General features: G+C 40.0%; 1 protein-coding gene across 2 annotated transcripts; it reads right to left on the bottom strand.

Moving 5' to 3' along the window:
* Positions 1 to 230: 230 nt before the first annotated feature.
* On the bottom strand, positions 231 to 21,233 carry LOC115368301 (C-type lectin domain family 4 member M-like). Of its 2 annotated transcripts, XR_003929005.1 has the most exons (7): positions 21,066 to 21,233; positions 15,942 to 16,062; positions 12,493 to 12,687; positions 11,454 to 11,659; positions 9,788 to 9,903; positions 3,703 to 4,687; positions 231 to 247 (listed from the first exon to the last, which is right to left on the bottom strand). XR_003929005.1 is itself a non-coding variant. In XM_030064364.1 (6 exons), the coding sequence occupies exons 1-6, from the start codon at positions 21,078 to 21,080 to the stop codon at positions 4,489 to 4,491; spliced, it is 852 nt and encodes a 283-aa protein (XP_029920224.1). In that variant the 5' UTR covers positions 21,081 to 21,233; the 3' UTR covers positions 3,625 to 4,488. The 2 variants fall into 2 exon arrangements, 1 of the variants encoding a protein (XP_029920224.1); XM_030064364.1 differs by lacking the exon at positions 231 to 247 and having other exon boundaries at positions 3,625 to 4,687.
* Positions 21,234 to 22,261: the final 1,028 nt, after the last annotated feature.

Raw genomic sequence — 22,261 nt, 5'->3', positions numbered from 1 at the left:
AGTATTGTCACCTCCATGAAGTTACAAGTAGCAATGTGTAGTTCCTATAATATTCCTTTAATATCTCCATGATCATCCAGTCATGTCTGTGTTGCACCCCAGACCAAGCAGCCTCGACAACAAAATGTTTTAGGGGAGACATGACCACTGATATAGTTTTTACTGCAGATGTTTGGTGTCATCTGGGAGTGGAGCAGATCATGGTACTGAGGAAATTAACCTGCACTGACCTCACCACGCTCATCCGCTACAGTTACATAACTCAGGGTAAAGTTTAAATCATCAAAACGAGAGAGCTTTTTGAAAAATAAGCATCATTAGAATGCTTAATGCCCACATCCAGTAAAAGAATAGGCAAACTATACAAATTATGCATTGTATTTAGCCTAACAGCAGTTCCGTTAAATCAAAATTATAATCCCAAGAATCAAAAGGATCAAGAATTAGACAGATATAAAAAGACAGCTGTAGTAGGGAGAGAGGGAAGATAACTGGGTAAAACGGAGTTGTAGAATTAGAAATGTCACAGTCATGGTTAAGGCGTCCTGCAACAACATCCTTTGGGAGGTGTGCATGGGTGTGTGTGTGTGTGTTGTTTGGTGGTGTAAGAGGAGAGGGTTGCTCCCATTTGGTCATCCCCCCTGTTATAAAAAATAACAAATCACCTACTGCTGATGGCACATAAATGTATGTGCAGGGTAATAAAAAAAAAAAAAAAACTGCCTCCAAGCCACTCCTTGGGCACCGCCAAAACATAATTCTGTGCTTGTTATGCCATAATAAAATGACAGAAGATACTGTTTCTGTTTCTATTTCTGTTTTTGTTGGATCTCTGCTCTAACTGGCAAGGTCACCTGCTGTAATGATACTGTAATATTTCTCTAAGCTTTTTGCTGTTGCTGTTCTCAGTCAGTAAAGTCATAAATGACTCAATGCCTATTTAAATCTGATTAACACAAATATGACATTTGATAACTGAAAAGAGATTGTTCGGTGGCTAAATCTTCCCATACTTATGGAAAAACTGCAAACTTCCTTTAAACCATTAATTGTGTGCAGTAAAGACGGTCATAATCCAATTGACAATTGACATAAATGTTACCTTGTGTTAATATAACTTTTTTACTTGTCTGTAAATAATTATGGCAGTATTTGGTTTTATTAGCATTGCTTGGCAGTTTTTTTCCCCCAGTGTAAGCCATTTACAAACTGGTACCCATTTCTGATTTACTGCCATTGTTATAAAAATAAACCAATAATAGTGAATGCATGTGTTTTGAGTTTTGACTGTTATTAGATTAAATGATTAGCCTTTAGTTTTCTTTTTTTTTAAAACTGAAAATAGTAATAGTTTAACGTTGCATTACATTGCAATGGGAAGTTAGTGTACTGAGAGTTGCTTTTTCCCTCTCTCTCTCTCTCTGTGTGTGTGTCTCTGTGTGTAAGTCCTGGCCTGTAATCCTGCCTAATGAACTGTGACAGAAAAGGGCTAGCTGACTTCCTGATAACTCCCCGCGGTAACGAGCTCAGCGGGGCCTCCGGGAACCAGCAGCACACAAACCCCTGCCACCTTTGACTTCTTCATTCAGGGCCATTCTTAGCCCATTTAGAGAGGGGAGGGGTCACCTGACAGGAAGAGGACGATATGATTGGCTGAGTGTAAGTCTAGTGTCCCAGATCAGGAAATGAGAAATGTGCTGGGTGAAAACTTGAAAAGCAACACCTGATTTTGGGGTAAAAATTGGTCATTTTAAAAAGTGCGGAGAATACAGACACCAAACTTTTCCACGTGTCCCCGGTAGATCATGACCTTTTTGGACAAGCTCTGAATCAGAGGAATGATCTTGACATGCTAATGCAAACCATCACTCAACATAGTGATTTCTCAAGCATTAGCACAGATCTTATTATAACTCAGAAAATGAAAAAGTGCTAACAAGGAGCTTAGTATCATTCACATAGTGTTTATTGAAGTGTTAACATGGAGCCTGCCATTCAATATTCTGTCGGCTGTGTCCCAAATGTAATAAATAAATAAATACACAAACAAATAAAATGAACTAGTATCCTATACATCATATCTTGTCAGGGTCCAGAAATTTGGGTAAAATCACTTTCCATCGCAGGAGTTTCCTCATGATGTTAAGTTTTGACCCTGGGATGGAGCATATTCATAATTTTGGGTGCTGCTTTAAGTTGGTTAAGAGAACTAATGAAACAAATGATGATAATATATGTATTATTACAGTTTTATGATGAGTCTTAATAGAGCGGTCATTTTTGACCAGGAACACAAAGATGTTGAACATGAAATTTTCACAACATGAGGGTTAAAAGTAAATAAATGAATAAATAAAAAACCTATCCATTCATTTTCAAAAACAAAAAACAAAACAGATAAACAAACAAAAACTTTAGGGCCTGTTTGCACTTATATAAAATCTACAGATTTTTTTATATCACTTTTTTTTTTTTTTTATCCCATCACCAAAAATGTATGTTTCTCAAGTAAACCTACAGCAATTAAGGGCTCATGTAGAGTAAATAAAAAACCTACATTAACTGCTTTTGTTGTAACTAGTCACTGCAGACACTCAGCATGTCCTGCAGGCCCTCTGGACGCTTGTCTTTATCGCCATCTGCTGGTCAAAGCTTTAACGAGGCCAAGGCAGGAGGGTTATGCCAGAGCCGATTACCCATGAGACCACAGGGTCAGCCCTGATTATCACCTGGACCCTGGCGGTCCACACCGAGACGTGCCACTTTGTCCTACATGCTCACTGGCTGTACTCCTGCAGCAAATTATCTTAGGACAATAGGCTTAATTAGCAAATGTCCGGTCTGACAAACGCTCATTACTCGAATCCACAAACGCATGAAGCAACTCCAGTCATGTTTGTGCTCATCTTAGAGAGGTTTTCACACACACACACACACACACACACACACACACACACACACACACACACACACACTGGCAAAACAGACATGGGAGCAGTTAAACAGAAGAAACATGAGGAAAGCAGCAGCAACATATAGAAAATTATAGAACAATAATATAAGCAGCTGATTGCATTGATGCAAATGCAAGAGGGTAACAGGATTTTACTAAAACTGATGATTAGAATTATTTTCATTCATCTTGAGCAGAAATCGGCCATAATTTACCTAACCTATATAAAAAAAAGTCTTCATCCTTTATTCAGACAAGAAGGAAAGGAGAGTTGGAGAGCTCCAATGCAATTCATGCCGGGAAACATGCTAATACATTTTCATTAATATGATGAGCTCAGTGAATTTTTGTTTTTTTCAATTCTTCAAGTTTTTTTCAGTTCTTTTAATCTGAAGAAGATGCTAAAGAAGCAAAAAAACTTGGTTTCCTGTCAAGTTCTTGGTTTTGTCTCTTGCACAATGCACTCTTTTAGCTGCCAAAGGCTTAATCTGGCTTAGATAATAATAATAATGAATCTTATTTTTGCTTTGTTGCTATGCATTAATGAGACAACAAGAAATAAACAAGGCTCAGCCGCAGGATTGTTAGGAGTAAACAAAATACAAATACAAAATAATAAAAAAAAAAAATGCTTTGCTTTGTCGAGTGGGATCACATCAAGACAGGACACGTTCACTTACAGAAATTATCTTTATTTTTTTATTCTCTTATTTACAAAACTCACAGAACACATTTCTGTATAATTTCACATCTTTGATTCATGTGTGGACAATAAAGACTCAATCAACCAAACAAACAAACAGCAAACAAAGACAGCCTGATGAACACCTTAAATCACTGATATGTATAAGTGCATTATAGGAAATACAAAGCATCTGTTTTTCTGCAGTGGTTTCTTCACTAAAACATTAAATCATATTATACATATTCATACATCCATCGAATGAATGCAGTGACTTTCATTTGATGCGCAGTGGAAAGAGACCGGACGGCGTGCAGCGAGCTAAAGAGAGCTGCAAAAGTGACATCGTCCCTGTTTGATGAGAAGTTTAATTTTAATTTCACGTGTTAAGAAAAAATGAATGAAACTGATCCCTGATGCACAAGATGTGGCTTAAAGCACAGAGACACTGCAGCAAAGCCATAACACACCTTTCGTCTGTGTGAGCACCATCATCCTCGACCAAGGCTTTCACAGAGGAGAAATAAAAGTCACCTGACTGTAGGAATGATAAGGCATCTTGTGATTGTTCTGGACAATAATAATAATAATAAAAAAAAGCTCCTCTCATGTGTGGAGAGGAGCAGGAGTGCGGCAGCTGGTTGATCAGTTCAGCAGGTCGGACTGAAGCTGCAGAGACGCTGGGTCGAGCGCTCTCGCAGCGTGCAGGCGGTGAAATCTGCTTTTCATTTGGAGCACGCCGACCTCTCTGACTCTCGGTTTTTACGAGCAAAGTGAGAAAAGCAGCAGCTCCCCTGCCGGCGTGTTAACAGCTGACAAACTTCCCACCGCCTCACCGTCCTTCCTCCTGGTGTTACTGAGCTGCTGCTGCGGCGGTGGCGGTGGTGTTGGCGGCGGCGGTTCCTATCTCCTTCTCGCAGATGAAGGGCCAGTACATGGTGCAGGGGGCGTCGTACCAGCTCTTCACCGCCACGCGCTCCAGTTTGCGGGTTTTGACGATGTAGCCGCAGTCCTCGTCGATGTGGTTGTTGGGCTCGCCCTCCTCCCAGAAACTACAGAGAGAGAGAGAGAGAGAGAGGAAACATGTCTGATGACGACTTCTCAGGGTCACACTTAACTTTAAAGGATGACAACAGGAGCAAAGCATCTGAATTAATTGGGAGTGAATAAGAACTTGTTCAGACTGCCAGCTCATATCCAGATTGTATTGATTTTAGAAAGTCTGGACTGCAAAAAAAACAAAAAAACAAAAAAAAAAAAAAACATTTTGAAAATTTCAAATGCGATTCCATTTGGATTTCTACAGAACAAATAAACTGGTATGGAGGGCTTCTGGACATTTCTCCTGCTTCTGTGTTTGAGAGCCGCATCATCAGCGTATATGTAGTTGCTGACGCCTGTGTCGTTACCATGACAACACATGCAGATAGATTGGTGATGTCTGGGCACAAAAATCTGATCTGATCACTTGTAAATATCTTAAAGATCTGATTTGAGAAAAAAAAAATCCGGCTTGCCTGCAGTCTGAACAAAACCAAAATGCAAAAATAGCCAAAAGGTGTTAAAGGTGTCTTTAAGTGAATAAGATGCTGAATGATGATGTATCCTTCCAATGTCATCATCACCATCATCATCATCATCATCATCATCATCATCATCACAGAGCAACTGGTCATGTGGTCAAGTCTTGTTAAATGATCACATTTCTTCTAATTGAATAAAAAAAAAGTATCCACCTCATGGAGCAAGGGCCAAAATACGGCCCATGCATGATTTTTTTTTTTTTTTTTTCTGTTTCCATCAAGCATTTTTTATTTGATTAGGCTAAATGTGCATAAAAAGAGGTTGATGAAAACATTAGTGTTCTGTTATTATTTTTTCTTTCACCTCTTTAGAGTCTAAATCCATCAGGTGTCAGTCACAAGCTCTCGTTGTTTTCAAAAATACATTAAAATCAGCTCACAACCTGCTGCCTTGACCAATATTATACATCATTTTAACATCGTTATTGAACATTTAGATATTTATGATGCTCTAAACAGTGGGCTGTGTTTTAGTCCAGTAATTTTAGGCCAAAATTGGGGTCAACCTAGGACAAATTGCAAGAGAAGCAAACTCAACTGGTTTTGTATCCTCAGTTTGTCCTGAGTGAGGGAAAAAAAGTCCCAAGGAATCCCATTGGTGGAAAGTTTTGAAAATCACCTATTTATGACCACACATTACCAAAAAACATAACACACAAAACAAACAATTAACACACAGGGGAAAGGGTTCAAAATTTATTTTCAGATATCACTATAAAAATTCACAAGTTGATTACACACACAAAGACAAGAAAAAAAGTCAATTACAAGTTCTTTGAATTATTCTGTTTACACATGCATATCACACATTATCTGATTTGATATGCGCTAATAAGGAATATAAAGAATAAATGCCAGAAGAGACATTTAAACAATGAATTAAAAGGTTGCTATATATATAGTAACCTTGAATTAAAAGGTTACTATGTAACAGTGAATTAAAAGGTTACTATATATATATAGTAACCTTTTAATTCACTGTTTAAATATCTGTTCTGGCATTTATTCCTGATATTCCTTATTAGCGCATATCAAATCAGATAATGTGTGATATGCATGTGTAAACAGAATAATTCAAAGAACTTGTAATTGACTTTTTTTCTTGTCTTTGTGTGTGTAATCAACTTATGAATTTTTATAGTGATATCTGAAAATAAAATTTTGAACCCTTTCCCCTGTGTGATAAAAACAGTGTTTTTTGGTAATATATGGTCATAAATAGGTGATTTTCAAAACTTTCCACCAATGGGATTCCTTGGGACTTTTTTTTCCCCTCACTCAGGACAAACTGAGGATACAAAACCAGTTGAGTTTGCTTCTCTTGCAATTTGTCCTAGGGTTTTTCATAAAATGACTGGACTATTTGTAAGTCTGTCTTTTTTGCAAATCAGCGTCACTTTATTACTCCACAAGTCCAAAAAATACGCGACCGGGACACCAGGAGCTCACGTGCACGGCAGCAGGACGGCAGACTGACGTGCACGCTGACGCACAAAAAGACAGATTGTGCAGTTTTGTGCTGCCAGGCGACACAAATACGTTGCTCTCTCTCTCTCTTTCTCTCTCTCTCTCTCTCTTTCTCTCTCCCTCCCTCTCTCCAGTTTCTAATTACCAAAGACAGAAGTGAGTGCAGCTTTCATCTTCCACCGCCAAGACCTCTCGGCTGAAAGCAGCACCTCATTAGAGACGCATTCGCTCTGCTCACTTGCACACAGCAGACTGCAGAAACACTACAGAGCAGAGTGCAGCGGTGCAGAGGAGCAATACAGCACGAGAAGGTGTTACTGAGTACGATGACGATGATGCATGGAGGAAGATCTGGCCCTCAGGGAACAGTGACACACAGAAACACTGAAAAACTCTGGATCAGTTTGTGGCGTTAAATCTTGGTCAGATACAACAGTGGCTTTTTGTCAACAATGAACTGCCTTTGAAATATTGATTCAGCCAAATTCCCCCTGACCAATGCAAAAATATATAAATATAGGGGGAGAAAAATCCTGTATATAAAGTTAGAACCCAGCTCCATCAGTGTGTGAAACAACAACCTGATACTGAGATTTTGTTGTTTCAGTTTTCGCTTCTTTCTCTCTCTTTCTCATCTCATGTTCCCCTAGAGGTCCGTCCATTTGATAGCCACTGAGATACAAAAGATATGACTATTGTGTTAAAATATCTTTATTTAACGATGCAGCGCCCATGAGATTAAACATCACTCATTTCAGAACAGGCCTGCCCAGGAAAGCTGCATCAACACGAGCAGAACAACCCGCAGACAGGAAACACAGGTATTTCGGATGAGGCCAGATATCAGCCTGAAGGAAACCCTGCGTCTGAGCGCCACTGCAGCTTCAGCGCAGAAATAGGACTGTCTTGATGTCCAAACACAGAAAAAAACTAAAAAAAAAAAAAAAAAAAAAGTCAACAGGAAAAGAAGAGTGGAAAGAACGGGGAGGAAAAGGGGAAAAACCGAGGCCAAAGAAAACAAACCGCAGGTTGGTCATCGACACAAATATTTTGAAAAAAGGGGAAGAGAAACCTTATGATTATTAGAAATTCTGTTGAGTTGGCACAAACAGAGAAGTATAACAAAAACAAAAAAAAAAAAAAAAAAAAGAGAACACGACAGAGTTCTGTGTCCTGAGTTAAAAACTGCAGCGATTCAGCAAATCCAATTCCTGGAGCAGCAGGAACCGAGCAGAGCTGCGGGCGCAGACGATCAGGAACACAGAAACCACTTCACTGTCCATGTTCCACGGCGCTGGTACACACACACACACACACACACACACACACACACACACACACACACACATCAGAGGTCAGAGGTCGGGGTCAGCAGCCCTGCAGCAGATGAACTGCAGTCAAACACTTTCACTCAGATGTTTTTTTTTTTTCTGCTCCGAGGCTGAATATCTGTTTCACTCTCTGAACCCTGAAGGAAACGTTTGGTTATGAGTGTAAACCTGCTCGGTGTGAGTGAACATGCTGGCCAGCTGCAAAACCTCTGGCAAATAAAGTAAAAAAAAAAAAAAAATCAACAAACTGAACTACCACCACACAGTTGCTGTGGTGACGTCACATCCTCAAAAATGGATTAAACCCAAAGGAAATGTGGCAAACAATATGCAAGAATCTGAATCCATCCATTGATTGTCTATGCTGCCTTATTCTAATCAGGGTCATGAGGGTGTTATATCCCAGCATGCAATGGGGATGATTTAGATTCTCCTGAAACCACTCTTGATTGTTTTCTAAATGCCAAGATGTGTATTTCAAGTACACTGTGTAAATCAGACAGCTCCAGAGTGGCTGTGAGGTTTATTTTTTCGCTGTGACGGAGCCAGGCTAACGACTCTCATAGACTTCAAGTCTTTATGCTAAGCTAACATGAAGCGCTAACCGAACCACTGGACGCACAGAGGTAAAAATGGTGTCCAACATCTTGTCCCAGTCTGTGAAAGTCAATCAAAGAGCATCACCTCGACTCCTGCTCGGCTGAAAACACTTGCTCCCATTTTCTCTGCGCTGACTACCAGGGCAAGTCAAAACCCGCCGTGGTGTTTTTCCGGTGAGGTCAGTCAGTTCAGAGACAGGATATTATATGGATTATTTAAACTACATACAAAAGCAGAGGAGAAGATCATGGTTTAGAAAAGAAGACATACAGACTGTGTCAGAGTGTGTGTGAGAAAAAGAGATGGAAGGTGTGTATTAGTGAGAGACATTCACAGAGAGAGAGAGAGAGAGACAGGCAGAGAGTGATAAAACAGAAAAGAGAGAGAGAGAGATGCAGCCTGAAATCCAGCTGATGTGGTTCAACATAAAAAAAAAAAAAAAAAAAAAAAACATCAAAATCACTTTTCTCCCTGGATTATAGTTTTAAAAATAAAAAAAATGATTGCTGTAACGTCTCTGGGTGTGGTGTTTTTCCTGCGTGCCTCTACAACATGTAGCTTTAAGACAGCCAATCACCAGCAGTGTTAGATCTTATTGGATATAGAAGTACGCTGCAAGCTCATTGGCACTTGGTATTGACTCATTAGGTCATTTGGTACCATGGCATCTTTTGATACTCAGTAATATCAAAGCCTTGTACTTGCACTTGTTGCAACATGAGCAGGAGAATCAGCTAAATCCCTGGATCTAAAAATCCATTCAACAATTCATTCAAAGGGGAAAAAAAACAACAAAAAAACAGAAGCTGGCCAAACTGGAAGGGAACGCCCGCTACCACACCCTCTATATCCAACAACTCTGCAAAATATCCATTTAGTGGTGAGTTTTAAATCCTATTTTTGTCAAAACAGGTGAAATCTGACACCAGTTTGATGTTATAATACACACACCAGAGGAGGAATCTGTCTAATTCTGTCTTCTTTAAATAAACTGACACTTGGTTACTGAAAGTTCCTGGAAAACAAGTGGCTTTATCTCACCCTGCTGACAAGAGAAATGCTTTTTAACGCTGAATTTTGGTCTAAATAACTTTTTAAGGTGAACGTTTTTCATGCATTTTGTCTGAACTGTGTTAGAAAACCAGGCCTGAAGCGACTGAGGGGAACCTACCCTCCGACCAGCGGCGTGCCGTCCACCCACTTCCACTCGTCCTCCGTGTGCTCGTCACTGATCCCAAACCAGTAGGCGTTCCAGTGGCCTCTGGGGAGCAGCTCCCACAGAAACGTCTGACAGGAAACACACACACACACATACACACGAGGCACAGTCAAGTTCATGTCGTGATATGGATATGATGACCAAGCACTAACAATAATAATAATAATAGTATCCTAAATAATAAAACAGCTGCAACAGTCTGATAAGTTCAAGAATTTGCATCCAAAATCCCAGATGATACTGGGTCTTATATCAGGATATTGATATTTTATTTTATCAATCGCCCAGCCCTACAGGAACACTGGCCGGGGTCCTTGGGCTAATTAAGAAGCTTATTATGCAACAACATCAGCCTCCCGGACTTTATTACCAAACCTGTGTGTTGAATTTATCTCTCACTTCAGTTTGCATTAATAAATTGTTTCACTAATATGATTAAAAAAAGACTCTTTTTTTCTGCCTGCTGGTGTTACAAAGTGAAGAAATCCTCTCCAGTTTACATTGTGATCACAGACGAGAGCCAAAACACGACAAATGTTTAGATTTGGTCCACACAAATATGCGGCGCGGCTGGGAAGCTCTTGTGTAATGTGTCCCCCCCCCTCCTTCCACCTCGTAATAACGTGCAGATAAATTCTGTTTATTTCCGAGACACAGATCTTTCTCACAGCAGCTGCGTCTTGCCGGAGTGTAGGCACTTCTCAAAATGTTTTCATGCAGCTGACACCGTGATCCATTTCTCAGCTCAGTGATTCGTATTGTCACATTTGCGCACTGCAATATATTGAATTTCGATAGATCATGATCCCAAATAGCCGTGCTCCAGCTGAAAGGGAAGTTCATTTTGTATTTTGGTCTGTATTTTGACTTTTCATCCAGAGTGTGCTGTCACTATTCTCTCTGGTTTGTGGTTTATTTGTTGTGTATATTTGCTCCTGCACTGCCCAGCTTCTCTAAATCTTTTTTTAAAGATTATTTTTGGGGAATTTCTGCCTCTAAATCTGTGAACTATTATCATTCTTTAACTTCACTGCATTTTGATGCTTGGCCAAAATGCATCACAGATGTTCCAGTAAAAAAAAAAAAAAAAAAAAAATCCTTTCATTTTTCATTATGCAACAAATCGTTCAGTTCTTTGTTTTTTAGAGTTTACTTTACGGCTGTCATGGTCAATATTAACATTTCATCATCATCATCATCATCTTCTTTATTTACACAGGGAAGGTCAGTTGAGAGCATATGCCTTAAATGTGCAAAGAATCTAAAAGCAGGAAAAACAACAAAAACAATGGAATACATGATCAAAAAGAGAAATATAAGCAATATGAAGTCATAAAAAAATAAATACACACTAAAACAAAGACACTGAATAAAAACCAAACTATAAACCATGAAAAACTGAACAAACCGAGCTCGAATGCAAACCTGCCAATTTAACGTGAAAGACACGAGAGTTTGCTTTTAGTGTTTTCATGATTTTTTTTCCCTCCGACTTTAAGAAGCTGTTATGTTTTATGTTTGGAAGATACTGGGATAAAGACTGACGCAGTGATTTATCTTGTCTCAGAGCAGCCGGCCCAAATCTTTCAGGAAACTTTCAGGAAAAAGAACATCCTACCTGCTCCTCGGCGCTGTGGATGATGGCCAGGTGGCCTCCTTTGCTCTGGCAGAAGGTCTGGCTCTCCATCCAGTCTCTGGAGACTCTGGAGATGAAATAGCAGCTGCTGTTGAAGAGGTGCCAGTCGTCTGGGCAGACGATAGGTGGCGCTGTCGTTGTTGTTGTCGTTGTTGTCGCTGCTGTTCGTGGCTTGATCACCTCAGGAGCTGATGAGAGAGAGATGAAGTATATTGTAACTAAAATAGGACTAAACTAAAATAATTCATTAGTGTCTTTTATGGTGTTATGAAAAAATTATAATGGAGTTATCATGAAATGTTTAATGACAAAAATCAAATCCCTCCCAAAAGGAGATCAGAAAAAACAAGGGCACATTATTTGAAAATTACAGTTCATCACATGTCATTTTTCCATGTTGGTCATGAACATCAATTTGTTTATTAACATGATTAGCAGATCTTGTTAGTACCACTATTGTACCAGCACTGGTTGGTTGGCTGATTAAAGTTAGTTAAAAGTTTGTTATGGCGTTGATTGGGGAACAGCTGTAGAGCATAAATGGAAGTCGATTAGTTTGTTCCGCCGCCATCCTAGGAAAGGAAAACACGTGTCCTCGCAATTCTCTAGTTAATTAAATTGAATTAATTGCACATCTACCAATTCTAAAATGACATAAAAGCAGAACATTTTTCCATTCCCTATTGCTGTATATTCACCGTGCATTTTAAGAGAATGTGTCTTGCTTTAGTGTCATATTGCAACGCCCACTAACTATCTTTAAACAAACAAACAAACAAACAAACAAACAAACAAACAAACAAAACCTCAGCTGCTACTTCTGACTCATGAATTATGCTCACATCAACCTCCAACTCATAATTACAACTAATGTCTCGACTATCAGGATATTCATTTTGGCCGTATTTTGGCCCACACACTCATACAGTAACAGTATGGTATGTCCATGTGCTCCACACTCACACTCACACACACACACACACACACACACTCACACACACACACTCAGACAGGCCTGTACCTGTGGTGGCGGGCTTGGCGTTGAGTTTGGCGAGCAGCTCGTCTCTCTCCCGCTGCAGCTCGACCTTCTCCTGCTGCAGTTTGCTGAGCGCGGCGGTCAGCGCCGTGATGTTCGCCACGTCCTGCCTCTGCCTCTGGACCTGAGGGTCCGTCCCCGCCGAGCTCTGCTCGCCGCCTCCCGCTGCCGTCTTCTTATCTGGACACACACAGGGGGGACTCAGTAACTGTGTGTAAACTTTATTATCCACCACAGACAAACTGTGTGGGCGAGGACACAGGAAATGTGGCGTCACACAATTAGGACGAGGGCTGTCACAACACCAGAATTTTGGTGGGAAAAATCCTCGATTCTCGATACCTCAGAGAAAACCATTTGCCACGTCCTTCAGTATAAATTTGTGTAATATAATAGTCACAAACAATGATCAGGTTGGATGTGTTTCCACCCTTTGTCTCCATTTGCTCACTGGCTTTCCGTCGTCTGTGTCCCTGTCTCCATCTTCCTCCATACTTCCATACTTTAGTTAGTTTACAGGTCAGGAGGAGCAGGAGGAGAATGGTCTTGCCATCTTTGTTGTTTGTGTGTGTTGCTGCGCTGTGTGTGTGCAGTTACCAAGTCGGTACTACAGATGCTGTATAAAAACTAGTGCTGCTCGGTTTCTTGAAATTTGGCATCGACGTGGTACCGGGGGTATCGGTTCTTGTGGCATTCCTAATCAGGGCAAAACGGCTGATTGACTTTTGTTTTTAAATGGATGTTCATTATTTCACCACTAATGACAATAGCTAGCTTTGGTTAGCTAATTAAGCATAGCCTCATGCTATGTTCATATCAGGGCTTTCTAGAGTTGACTCAGTGTCAGCATTTTAATATGATGACCTGCTGCCTTATTGGCTCCCTTATTGGTAAGGTTAGGGTTAGGCATAAGTTTGTTATGGTCAATTAGTTTGTTCCATCGCCATCCTAAGAAAGGAAAACTAGTGTTCTCGCAAGTCTCTGGTTAATTAATCCAATTAATTAATTAATCACGTTCCCATTCATTCACTCTTCTTCTATTCCCTTTCTTACTTTGTATTTATTTGGACTTATTGTATATTGTTGTATATTGTACACAGGTTGTATATTGTATATAGGAGTGTTATATATACTTTCTATTTTATTTTTATTTTATTTTTATCTATTTTATTCTTATCTATTTTTTACTTGCACAGTGCTGGAGTTGTTGCAGTTGCATTTCACTGCTGCTGTACCCGTACATCATGCATGTGACGAATAAAAATCTTGAATCTTGAATCTACCAGTTCTAAAAGGCATAATATCCCCACTGCATTTTTAAGAGAACATGTCTTATGTTATTGTCAAATTGCAATGCCAAGTTAACGTCTTGAAAAAACAAGACTTGGATGATTTGACTTGTTGACTTTCAGGGGGCAGCTCTAGCTCGTATCGTCTGGTATTTATAACAAGTGCCATCTTCTGACTAATAAACTGTTTTCACATCAACATCCAACTCAAAATGACAAGGAAAGTCAAATCTTTCTGAAAGAGGAAAGATATGAAAATGACATGCGGAGACAAATCTGCCTCGTCAAGCTATTCACTTTCACTGAGAAAGTTACTCTTTCCTGTTATTCTGCACGCTACAATCACAAAATACAAAAATTCTGCATCCCTGCTTCGTGCATTAAGTCACTTTATATATTCAGAGCATCAAAGTGTTGTGCCATCGTCACGGCTCTGGAGAGTGTTTTTATCCAGCTCCACAATTTTTTTGCGTTTACACCTGTAACATCACCCGCTGAGCTGCACATCAGCTTGCATTAGCGGAGCGCTCAGTCAGATGTGTGTGTGTGTGTGTGTGTGTGTGTGTGTGTGTGTGTGTGTGAACGCCGCTGCACGACGCCGTGTGAGAACAAAAAAGTACAAGCTGTACTATTGTCAGAGAGCTCTGCTGCCAGCAGGCTGAGGAAAAGCAGAACCTGTTTGTCAGCCTCCTGAGACCTCCCGAGTGTGTGGCTGATTCAACGTATGGAGCCAACACACACACACACACACACACACACACACACACACATGCTGACAGCACACACACACGTGCTGTACAGATTTCTAAACCAAAGTACAGATTTACACATATCCCTTTTTTTTTTAGCTGGGGCTTGTATGGGGGGCTTTGCACTAGCACATACACACACACACACACACACACACACACACACACACACACAGACACACACAAACACACACACTTTCTTTGCTCAACACATCTGTCCCCTGTTGATTCAGAGTGTGTTGCAACACTCAAATCAGTGGATCCTCTTTTTCCAGCAGGCTGAGATTCTTCATCAGGCAATTAGAGACTCGATCCACATCCCTTTTCCCTTTTCGTGCACTGACGAAGAAACTCGTGTCTTAATTTAGCTCATAGTTTCCTCGGCTTCAGCCTCCCGGCACGCTCAAATGTCAAAAAGGCAATCATCGCAATCCAATCCCAATCAAAACACTGGAGGGAATTTGCTTGGAGAGTGAGCATGAGATATTTTAATACGCTGTTTAAGGACGGGAAGTGGCACGCCTCAGCAGGGACTAGTTTCTGGAGAGGAGGTGGTTACCAAGTGGCAAACTACGCACGTACATTGTTTAATTGTCACTGACTCCAGTTTGGAAAGAGCTTGAGAAAAGCCTGAAGTGCACCTTTGATTTAAAAGAACCTCTGAATTTAGAAAAAGAAAAAAAAAATCTTGGGTTTTGATTTACTCGGAAAAAATGAACCCGTCTGATTTGTATTTCTTTAACTTATTAAGGTGTGACGGCCATGAAACAGGTGACAAAGTTATGGAAACAGCCAAAATTCACAAAAAAACAAAATTCATGGCTACCAACAAGAGAACAAACTGTTAAAATTAGCAAAAACATAAAAAAAAAAAATAGAATAAGATTTACGGCAAAGACAGACTCGACAGAACGTTGTTTGTCATGTTTGTTTTGTTTTGTTGGATCTGTGTTGTGTGTGTGTATGTACATACATGTGTGTACATGTGTATGTGGGTATGTATGTATGTATATGTATATATTTTTATATATATATATATATATTGTTCTGTATGAATTTAACCTGCATAAAAAGTATAAAACTGCTCTGAAATATGCAGTTGTATGGAAGATGATGAAAGAAACATTTCAACAAAGTAATGATAAAAAATGGCAAAAATGAATTGATTGAATTGTTCCATCAGCAGTGAAAGAAATACTGCAGCTGGAGCACTGATAGGAGTTTTAATTTGATTTGGATTTTAATTTTATTGGTTTGAAAAAGTCAAAAAAAGATGAAAGAGTAAAGGAAACGTGCAGGAGAGGCTGGAACACCGAGCCGCCTTCCAGAACAGAACAGAATAGACATTAAAATAGAACAGACAACAGAACAGATGTGGGACAGATGTGTCACTCACTGTGTGCGGCGACGGCGATGATGGAGATGAGCAGGACGGCGCAGAGCGCGGCCAGGCAGATGGTGGCCAGGCGGTAGAGGCCCGGGCCGCTCGGCCGCACCGACAGCTTGACCTGGAGACGCTGCGCGGGACGAGAGGACACACACACACACACCGATCAGAACCCCGCCGTGCAGAAAACACACCTGCACCTGTTCCTGGGACAAGCACGACGTCCGTACACACACCGCTCCCAGTGGGGGCTCGGTACTGGTTCTTACTGGTTCAGTCTCTGGATCCAGTATCTGAGTTTTGAGCATCAGCTGATGCAGAGCACTGATCTGATACCAGAGCTCTTTTTTTCCTGATTATTATTATTCGTATTATTGCTGATGTTTCTATTACATGAGGCTGCAGTAAACCACACAAAACTTTTTATTAAAACAGCAAAAATACACAAAAATGCATTCAATTTAGATTCATTTGAAGTGTAGGAGTGCAACTTGCCATGGCAAACTTGAGCAAATCAAGTGCACAGCAAAACAATGACTATAAATAAGTTTTTTTTTTTACATGGATGTATTTATCATTTACTGTTTACAGTGTCAAAAACAACGACAAAGTCTCTTCAAATGTCTTCCTGAGTCTGACCAGCAGCCACAAAAACTCAAAGTATTAATTTCATAAAGATACAAATGGAGAAAAGACAGACAATCCTCGCACCTCAGTGATGTTTGGGATTCTAAAGCAACTAAACTAAACTAATTCATTGATGATTGGAATTATAATCTATTAACTTTCTGGCAACCAGCTAACTAAGTGACCCGCAGCTTCAGGGCCTCTCAGCTGCTGCACCAACACAGGAAACACGCAGTTCCTGCTGAATAATGGGATTAATATTCCTCTTTTACACGCTGTGTGAGTGTGAGTCACTTATCTGTTTCAGGTTTTGTTCCCACTGACATCTGGAAGAGTTTACAGGCACAAGCTGCTTAAAGGTCACAAAACAAAGCGAGGGGTGCAGAAAAAAAATCTCTCTCTCTATCTGTCTATCTGTACATAAAAACTTCACAGCAACTCTGAGGATGTGTATTCCAAATCTACATGACCCACTGTGGAAATAAAACAGAGTTGCTGTGAGGTTTATTGTGTCACTTTGACAGAGCCAGGCTAACCATTCCCATAGATTTCAAGTCTTTATGCTAAGCTAACATGAAATGCTACCCATGGGAATCAAACCACTTGACGTACAGAGGTATCCGACATCTTGTCCCAGTCTGGGAAAGTCGGGAAAAGGGTTTTGTGCCCAAAAATGTTGGAGTGATGAAATAATATAATATCTAACGGCCTGTGCCTGCCACATGCTAACACCTTTTGAGGATTGACTCCGAGTGTTTACTTCAACAAAACATGTTTGTGTCTGTTAAAATGGATGGATGTTGGCCTCGACTTGCCCTGAGATGTCCCTGTTAAATGCTGTTGTATTCACAGGCTGTAATTAGTTTGAACACGCAAGACCAGACGAGCAAATCAGACGAGTCGGAGCGGCATTTTGTGTTCATGGCTACACGCTGCAATCATCCAACACAGCCCGGATGGCAGCGCGGAGCCGCTTTTACGTGCGATCGTGGTTTTACACAGCAGCAAAGCAGGCTGGGAAAGTCACATTTCCCTTTTTGCAGGCGTTCACTGATTCCACTGATTGTAGTTATTAGCTCCCAGCGGGGCGGGTGTGTTTTCACGCCCGTTACCTGTCAGCGGGAGCTCTCCAAAGGTTAGAGACAGGCTTCCATGTAATTTGGTGAGCACGCTGGCTTTGGGCAAAGGAATAAGTGACTGTTACTCTGGTGGCAATCTGTCTCTGGGATTTCCACCATTAAATCAGACAATTATCACGTTTACGGCATAACTTGGAAATTAATGAAGACAGATGGCTGGCTCTAAACCCCAAAGGTGTGTTAGGTGCAGAGTTAAAAAAATAAATTTAACAGGCTGAAGTTTTGGTTTGGAAAGGCAGGAATAACCTCGCTGGTCGAGTTAAAGGTGTAGTCCGCAAAAAAACTGCCTGGCACTGATTTAAGTGAGGGCTGTTTGGACTCAACAGACAAGAGAGAGCATGTAATTTATCAGTGAGTGTGGCATGATGGAAACCATACAATCACATGCTTAGTCCATGTTTTTGGTTGATATCCTCATTTCAATCCATGCAACACTGTCTCCTAAAAAAAACACATTTCCATCCAATTAAACTGCATTCTCAATGACGTTTGAGAGAAATGTGTTTTGCTGCGGATTATGTTTGTTTGTAAAGTGTCACAAATACGTTTCTAGTCATCATATCTTGTAAATCATGTGAGGCGGCATGAGTCAGGATGGAGAGTGGGTCTTAAGCTCATGTTAACGTAACGTTTGTTTGCATTTGTAATACGTCTGAGCTTTACAGAAGGTCAGTCAGTTGTCAGATAGCTGTGATTTTCATAATCTGCATAAATTACTCAACAGCCTCGTGTTAACAAATGTGGTCTTTACTAAGCTGAATCCAAACTGTGGTTGTTTACTTTTGGAAAAATCACTGCAGGCCTAATTGAGCTTATTAATCACTGCATAACCCACTGTACAGGAACCCTGCTCAAATGGAAGTTACAGAAATATAACAAGGCTAAAGGGTCCCAATAAGGATACTAGGCAAATAAACCCCAGTGGGCGGAGCCACAGAACCACAGCTTGTGTTGGTAATATTGTGCTGCGTTCCACTGGAAAGCTGCGAGTCAGTTTCTCTGAGCTGTGATGTAAATCCGTTGAAGCGTTGAGAAAAAAATCAGTAAAATGTTGCAACACTGTCAAATGTCATAAGAATACAAAAAACTACAGAGTCGGACTAGGTCAACCTTTTGATTCTGCGTCAGAGTTTTGAGATCACTGGCCGCTCTGTTGCACTTTCCCACCCCCTTGGAGGTTGTTTTTCCTGACGTCTGAGTGCCATGAAATGCATCACGAGGCTGAAGCTCAGGGAACAGACGAGGGAAGAGATGTCGAGGCTAAAATTATGACGCCAAACACGATGTGACTGCTGACCTTCCAGCATCATAAATGCCACGCACACTCAGAAAATAAAGCACATAATTGTACCTTTCAGGGTACAACAGCTTGTCAGTGGAGCTGTTGTAACCCTGATCCTGGGTATTTATTTGTCCCACTGTGGTTTTTAGGTGGTTTCTTATAGTGACCAGCCTTGTTACTATATTACACCTACAACCTTGACTGGATAAGTGTATTTCCTATTTTTCATATCCACAAAATCTACAAAACTTACTTCATGCCAAGGCTACTAAACCACAGCCTACAAGTTAAGATCTACCTTTAGATTAATTCATATTTCACCTGATTTATTGATTTATTTAGGTAATTATTAACAGATTTATTTATTCATTTGTTTATTAATTCATTTTATCTGGCCTAACAAATGTTGTCTCCGCTGAAAAAATATCATATGTAGGTTCATATTATTAGCTTTGGGGACAAAAAGGACAAAAAGGACTCGTCCTGTATTTCTGACAGTAAAAGCAGCATTGGGCTGAGACTCAGTAGAAAAAGATGAGGTACAAGATGTTGAAGTTAAGATTTTTTTTTTTTTTTTAACACAGCTACTCTTCCTGCCATTCAGGTTTCGTCATTTGCTAACCAATTTTGTTTCTTTGGCTCCGCCCACTTAGGCTCACCTCCACCAATGAGCAGCTCTTCCTCTAGTTTGTAAGAACTAAAACCACAGTTTGTTTCTGAACTGTGCAGAAAAATAAACATTAAACCTGCACTGCTGCTGCTGCTGCTGTGTGGTTCACCTGCAGTTTGACCTGAACCTGTGAAAAATAATAATAATAAAAAAATTCTCTCTAAGAAATCAGTAAAGCATCATTTAAAGTCTGAATTCCCTCACAGGACCCTGAGTTCAGTAGGAAAACTGTGAGCCCCAGTCACTGCAGCTGTCAGTAGAAACTTCCTCTAAACTGTATTTGCACACATATAACAGCCAGATAATGCATAATAAAATAACCCATAAGGCTGTGTGTTAATTTAACGAGCATCACAGAGGCTCAGTCAGCTGTTGGATAGCTGTCACTTTAATAATCTGCATAAACTGCCAAACAGCCTAGGTTTATAACCAGGGGTGGAATTAATTAATTACATACACTCATATTACTCTAGTTAAGTGGCTTTTTGTGTACTTTGTGTATGAAATACTTTATTGATCCCTGAGGGGAAACTGGGTCAGTTGCAGTTGCTTGAATTCCCCAAAAAATAATTAAATTACAAAAAAAGTATGTGTGTTATGTGTAAAGTTGTATCAAAAGTATGAGCATTATGTGCAAAATATTACAATAATAAACACAGAAATAAGAAATTGAGCATATGTAAAATCATCAGTCTCCCATTGAATGCTCTCCTGTTTCACAATAAAAGTTCAGTTAGCAAAGACTGAGTGTGTGTGTGTGTGTGTGTGTGTGTGTGTGTGTGTGTGTGTGTGTGTGTGTGTGTGTGTGTGAGTGAGTGTGGGTGGGGTAAAGGGTCTAGTTTGAACGTTGCACTCTTGTCCTTTTAGAATTACAAAAAGATCTTAGTTGCTTCTAAAAAGTAACTTTTACTCTGAAAAGCTGCATTTCATATAAATTACTTTTTACTTTTACTTGAGCGTATTTTTTACAGGAGTACTTTTAATTCTACTTCAGCAGAATATCATCTAACACAACACTTCTTCTACTTGACTACTGATCTTTCCACCACTTTTTTTCCCCCATAACAAATATTTCCCTCACTCACCTGAACCCACCTGTTTACCAACCTCGTGCTATTTAGGAAAAATCACTGCAGGCCTAATTGAGCTAATGAACCTGTGCATGCTGTACAGGAATGTTATTAAAATGGACATTGTAGAAATAAAACAACAAAGTTAAAGGGTCCCAGTGAGGATATTAGGCTGCAGAGATAATGATGCCAATAGAGATAAACATAAGCCAGACTGTTTGAGTGCATAAATGAACATTAATTGTTATTTCTCGTCGGGACGGCTAGAATAAACTCATTATCTGGTGTGTTTTTAATTGGCCGTCCAGGTGCTGCAGCTGCATTACAGTCAGTGATGTTTCTTACCGCTGTGTCCCACATCTGCTCTGCGGCTCAGCTCGTCGAAATAAACCTCGTCGTCTATCAGTTTGGAGTAAGAGCCCTCGCAGTCCGCACCGCCCGACATTTTAGTTTTAAAAAATTAAATGAAAAAGTAAAAAAAATAACTTTGTCTTTCAGCTGCGGCACGGTGAGTTCAGTCTGCACGCCGCCCCGTCCCATCCCCACGTTTTTATACCCCTCCCGTGTCTGTGGCCCGGGGCAGCCCGACACGGTGGCAGTGCGACTTCCGCTCACCGCTTTCAAAATAAAAGACACACCAATGAACGCGTTCCATCGTTTTTCATCATGGAGTTAAATTCCACTTTTCCATGATTTACACATGAAAATTTCAATACCGCACCACTGCAACTCTAACAGATTGTATGACACTGGAAATTTGTTTTGTTTGACATCCATAATAACAACAACAATAACAATAACAATAACAACAACAACAACAATAATAATAATAATAATAATAAACTTGTTGCTAACCAGTTGAATAGAAGATTTATTTCCCCCCGAATTACTGCCGTACAAATTATTTGTTTTCAAGTTTACAAAACTTGTGATTTTAGCATCATTACTTAAAATTGCAACCCAGCATCATTTCTGGTTATGAATAATCAGGTCATGCACATAAAGTAAATAGCATACATGACTATACTTTTTGAATAAAATCAACACTTCTGAATACCAAAGAAGTACACATGTAGGCTACAGAATAATGCTGTATTCATGTAAAAGGTAGCAAAGTTAGTTACTTCAACAATTAACACAACCCCAATTTTCACTTAAGTGTCTATAATGATGTATATGTGAGAGAAACTGCTAATAAATAGGTTATATAATTGCTCAGTGGGACCAAACACATACAAACATGCACATCTCACCGGTCTATCCTACCCATTCCAAAATAACTAAGGAAAGAAAGAAAAAAAGAAAAACCCACAGTCCTCCCTTCCTCCTGTGTACTGGTTTTCAACTTAAAATAAACTTAAATGTTGTTTCTTTCATCGGGAAATACAATGAACAATAAGAAAGTGCCTTTCTAGAAACATATTTAGGATACAGCTATACATGATCATATTTTAGTTGTGTGAATAAGTGACAGAAATGCATCTTGTTCCAAATATGTGTGTCTTGAGTGATAATCTTGGTTCAGTCCCATATTTCTACAT

The sequence above is a fragment of the Myripristis murdjan genome, chromosome 11, assembly GCF_902150065.1.
Source record: "Myripristis murdjan chromosome 11, fMyrMur1.1, whole genome shotgun sequence".
In the NCBI taxonomy this organism is placed as follows: Eukaryota; Metazoa; Chordata; class Actinopteri; order Holocentriformes; family Holocentridae; genus Myripristis; species Myripristis murdjan.
The sequence above is the reverse complement of the archived record's forward strand: the minus strand, read 5'-3'. Positions and strand labels throughout refer to the sequence as shown.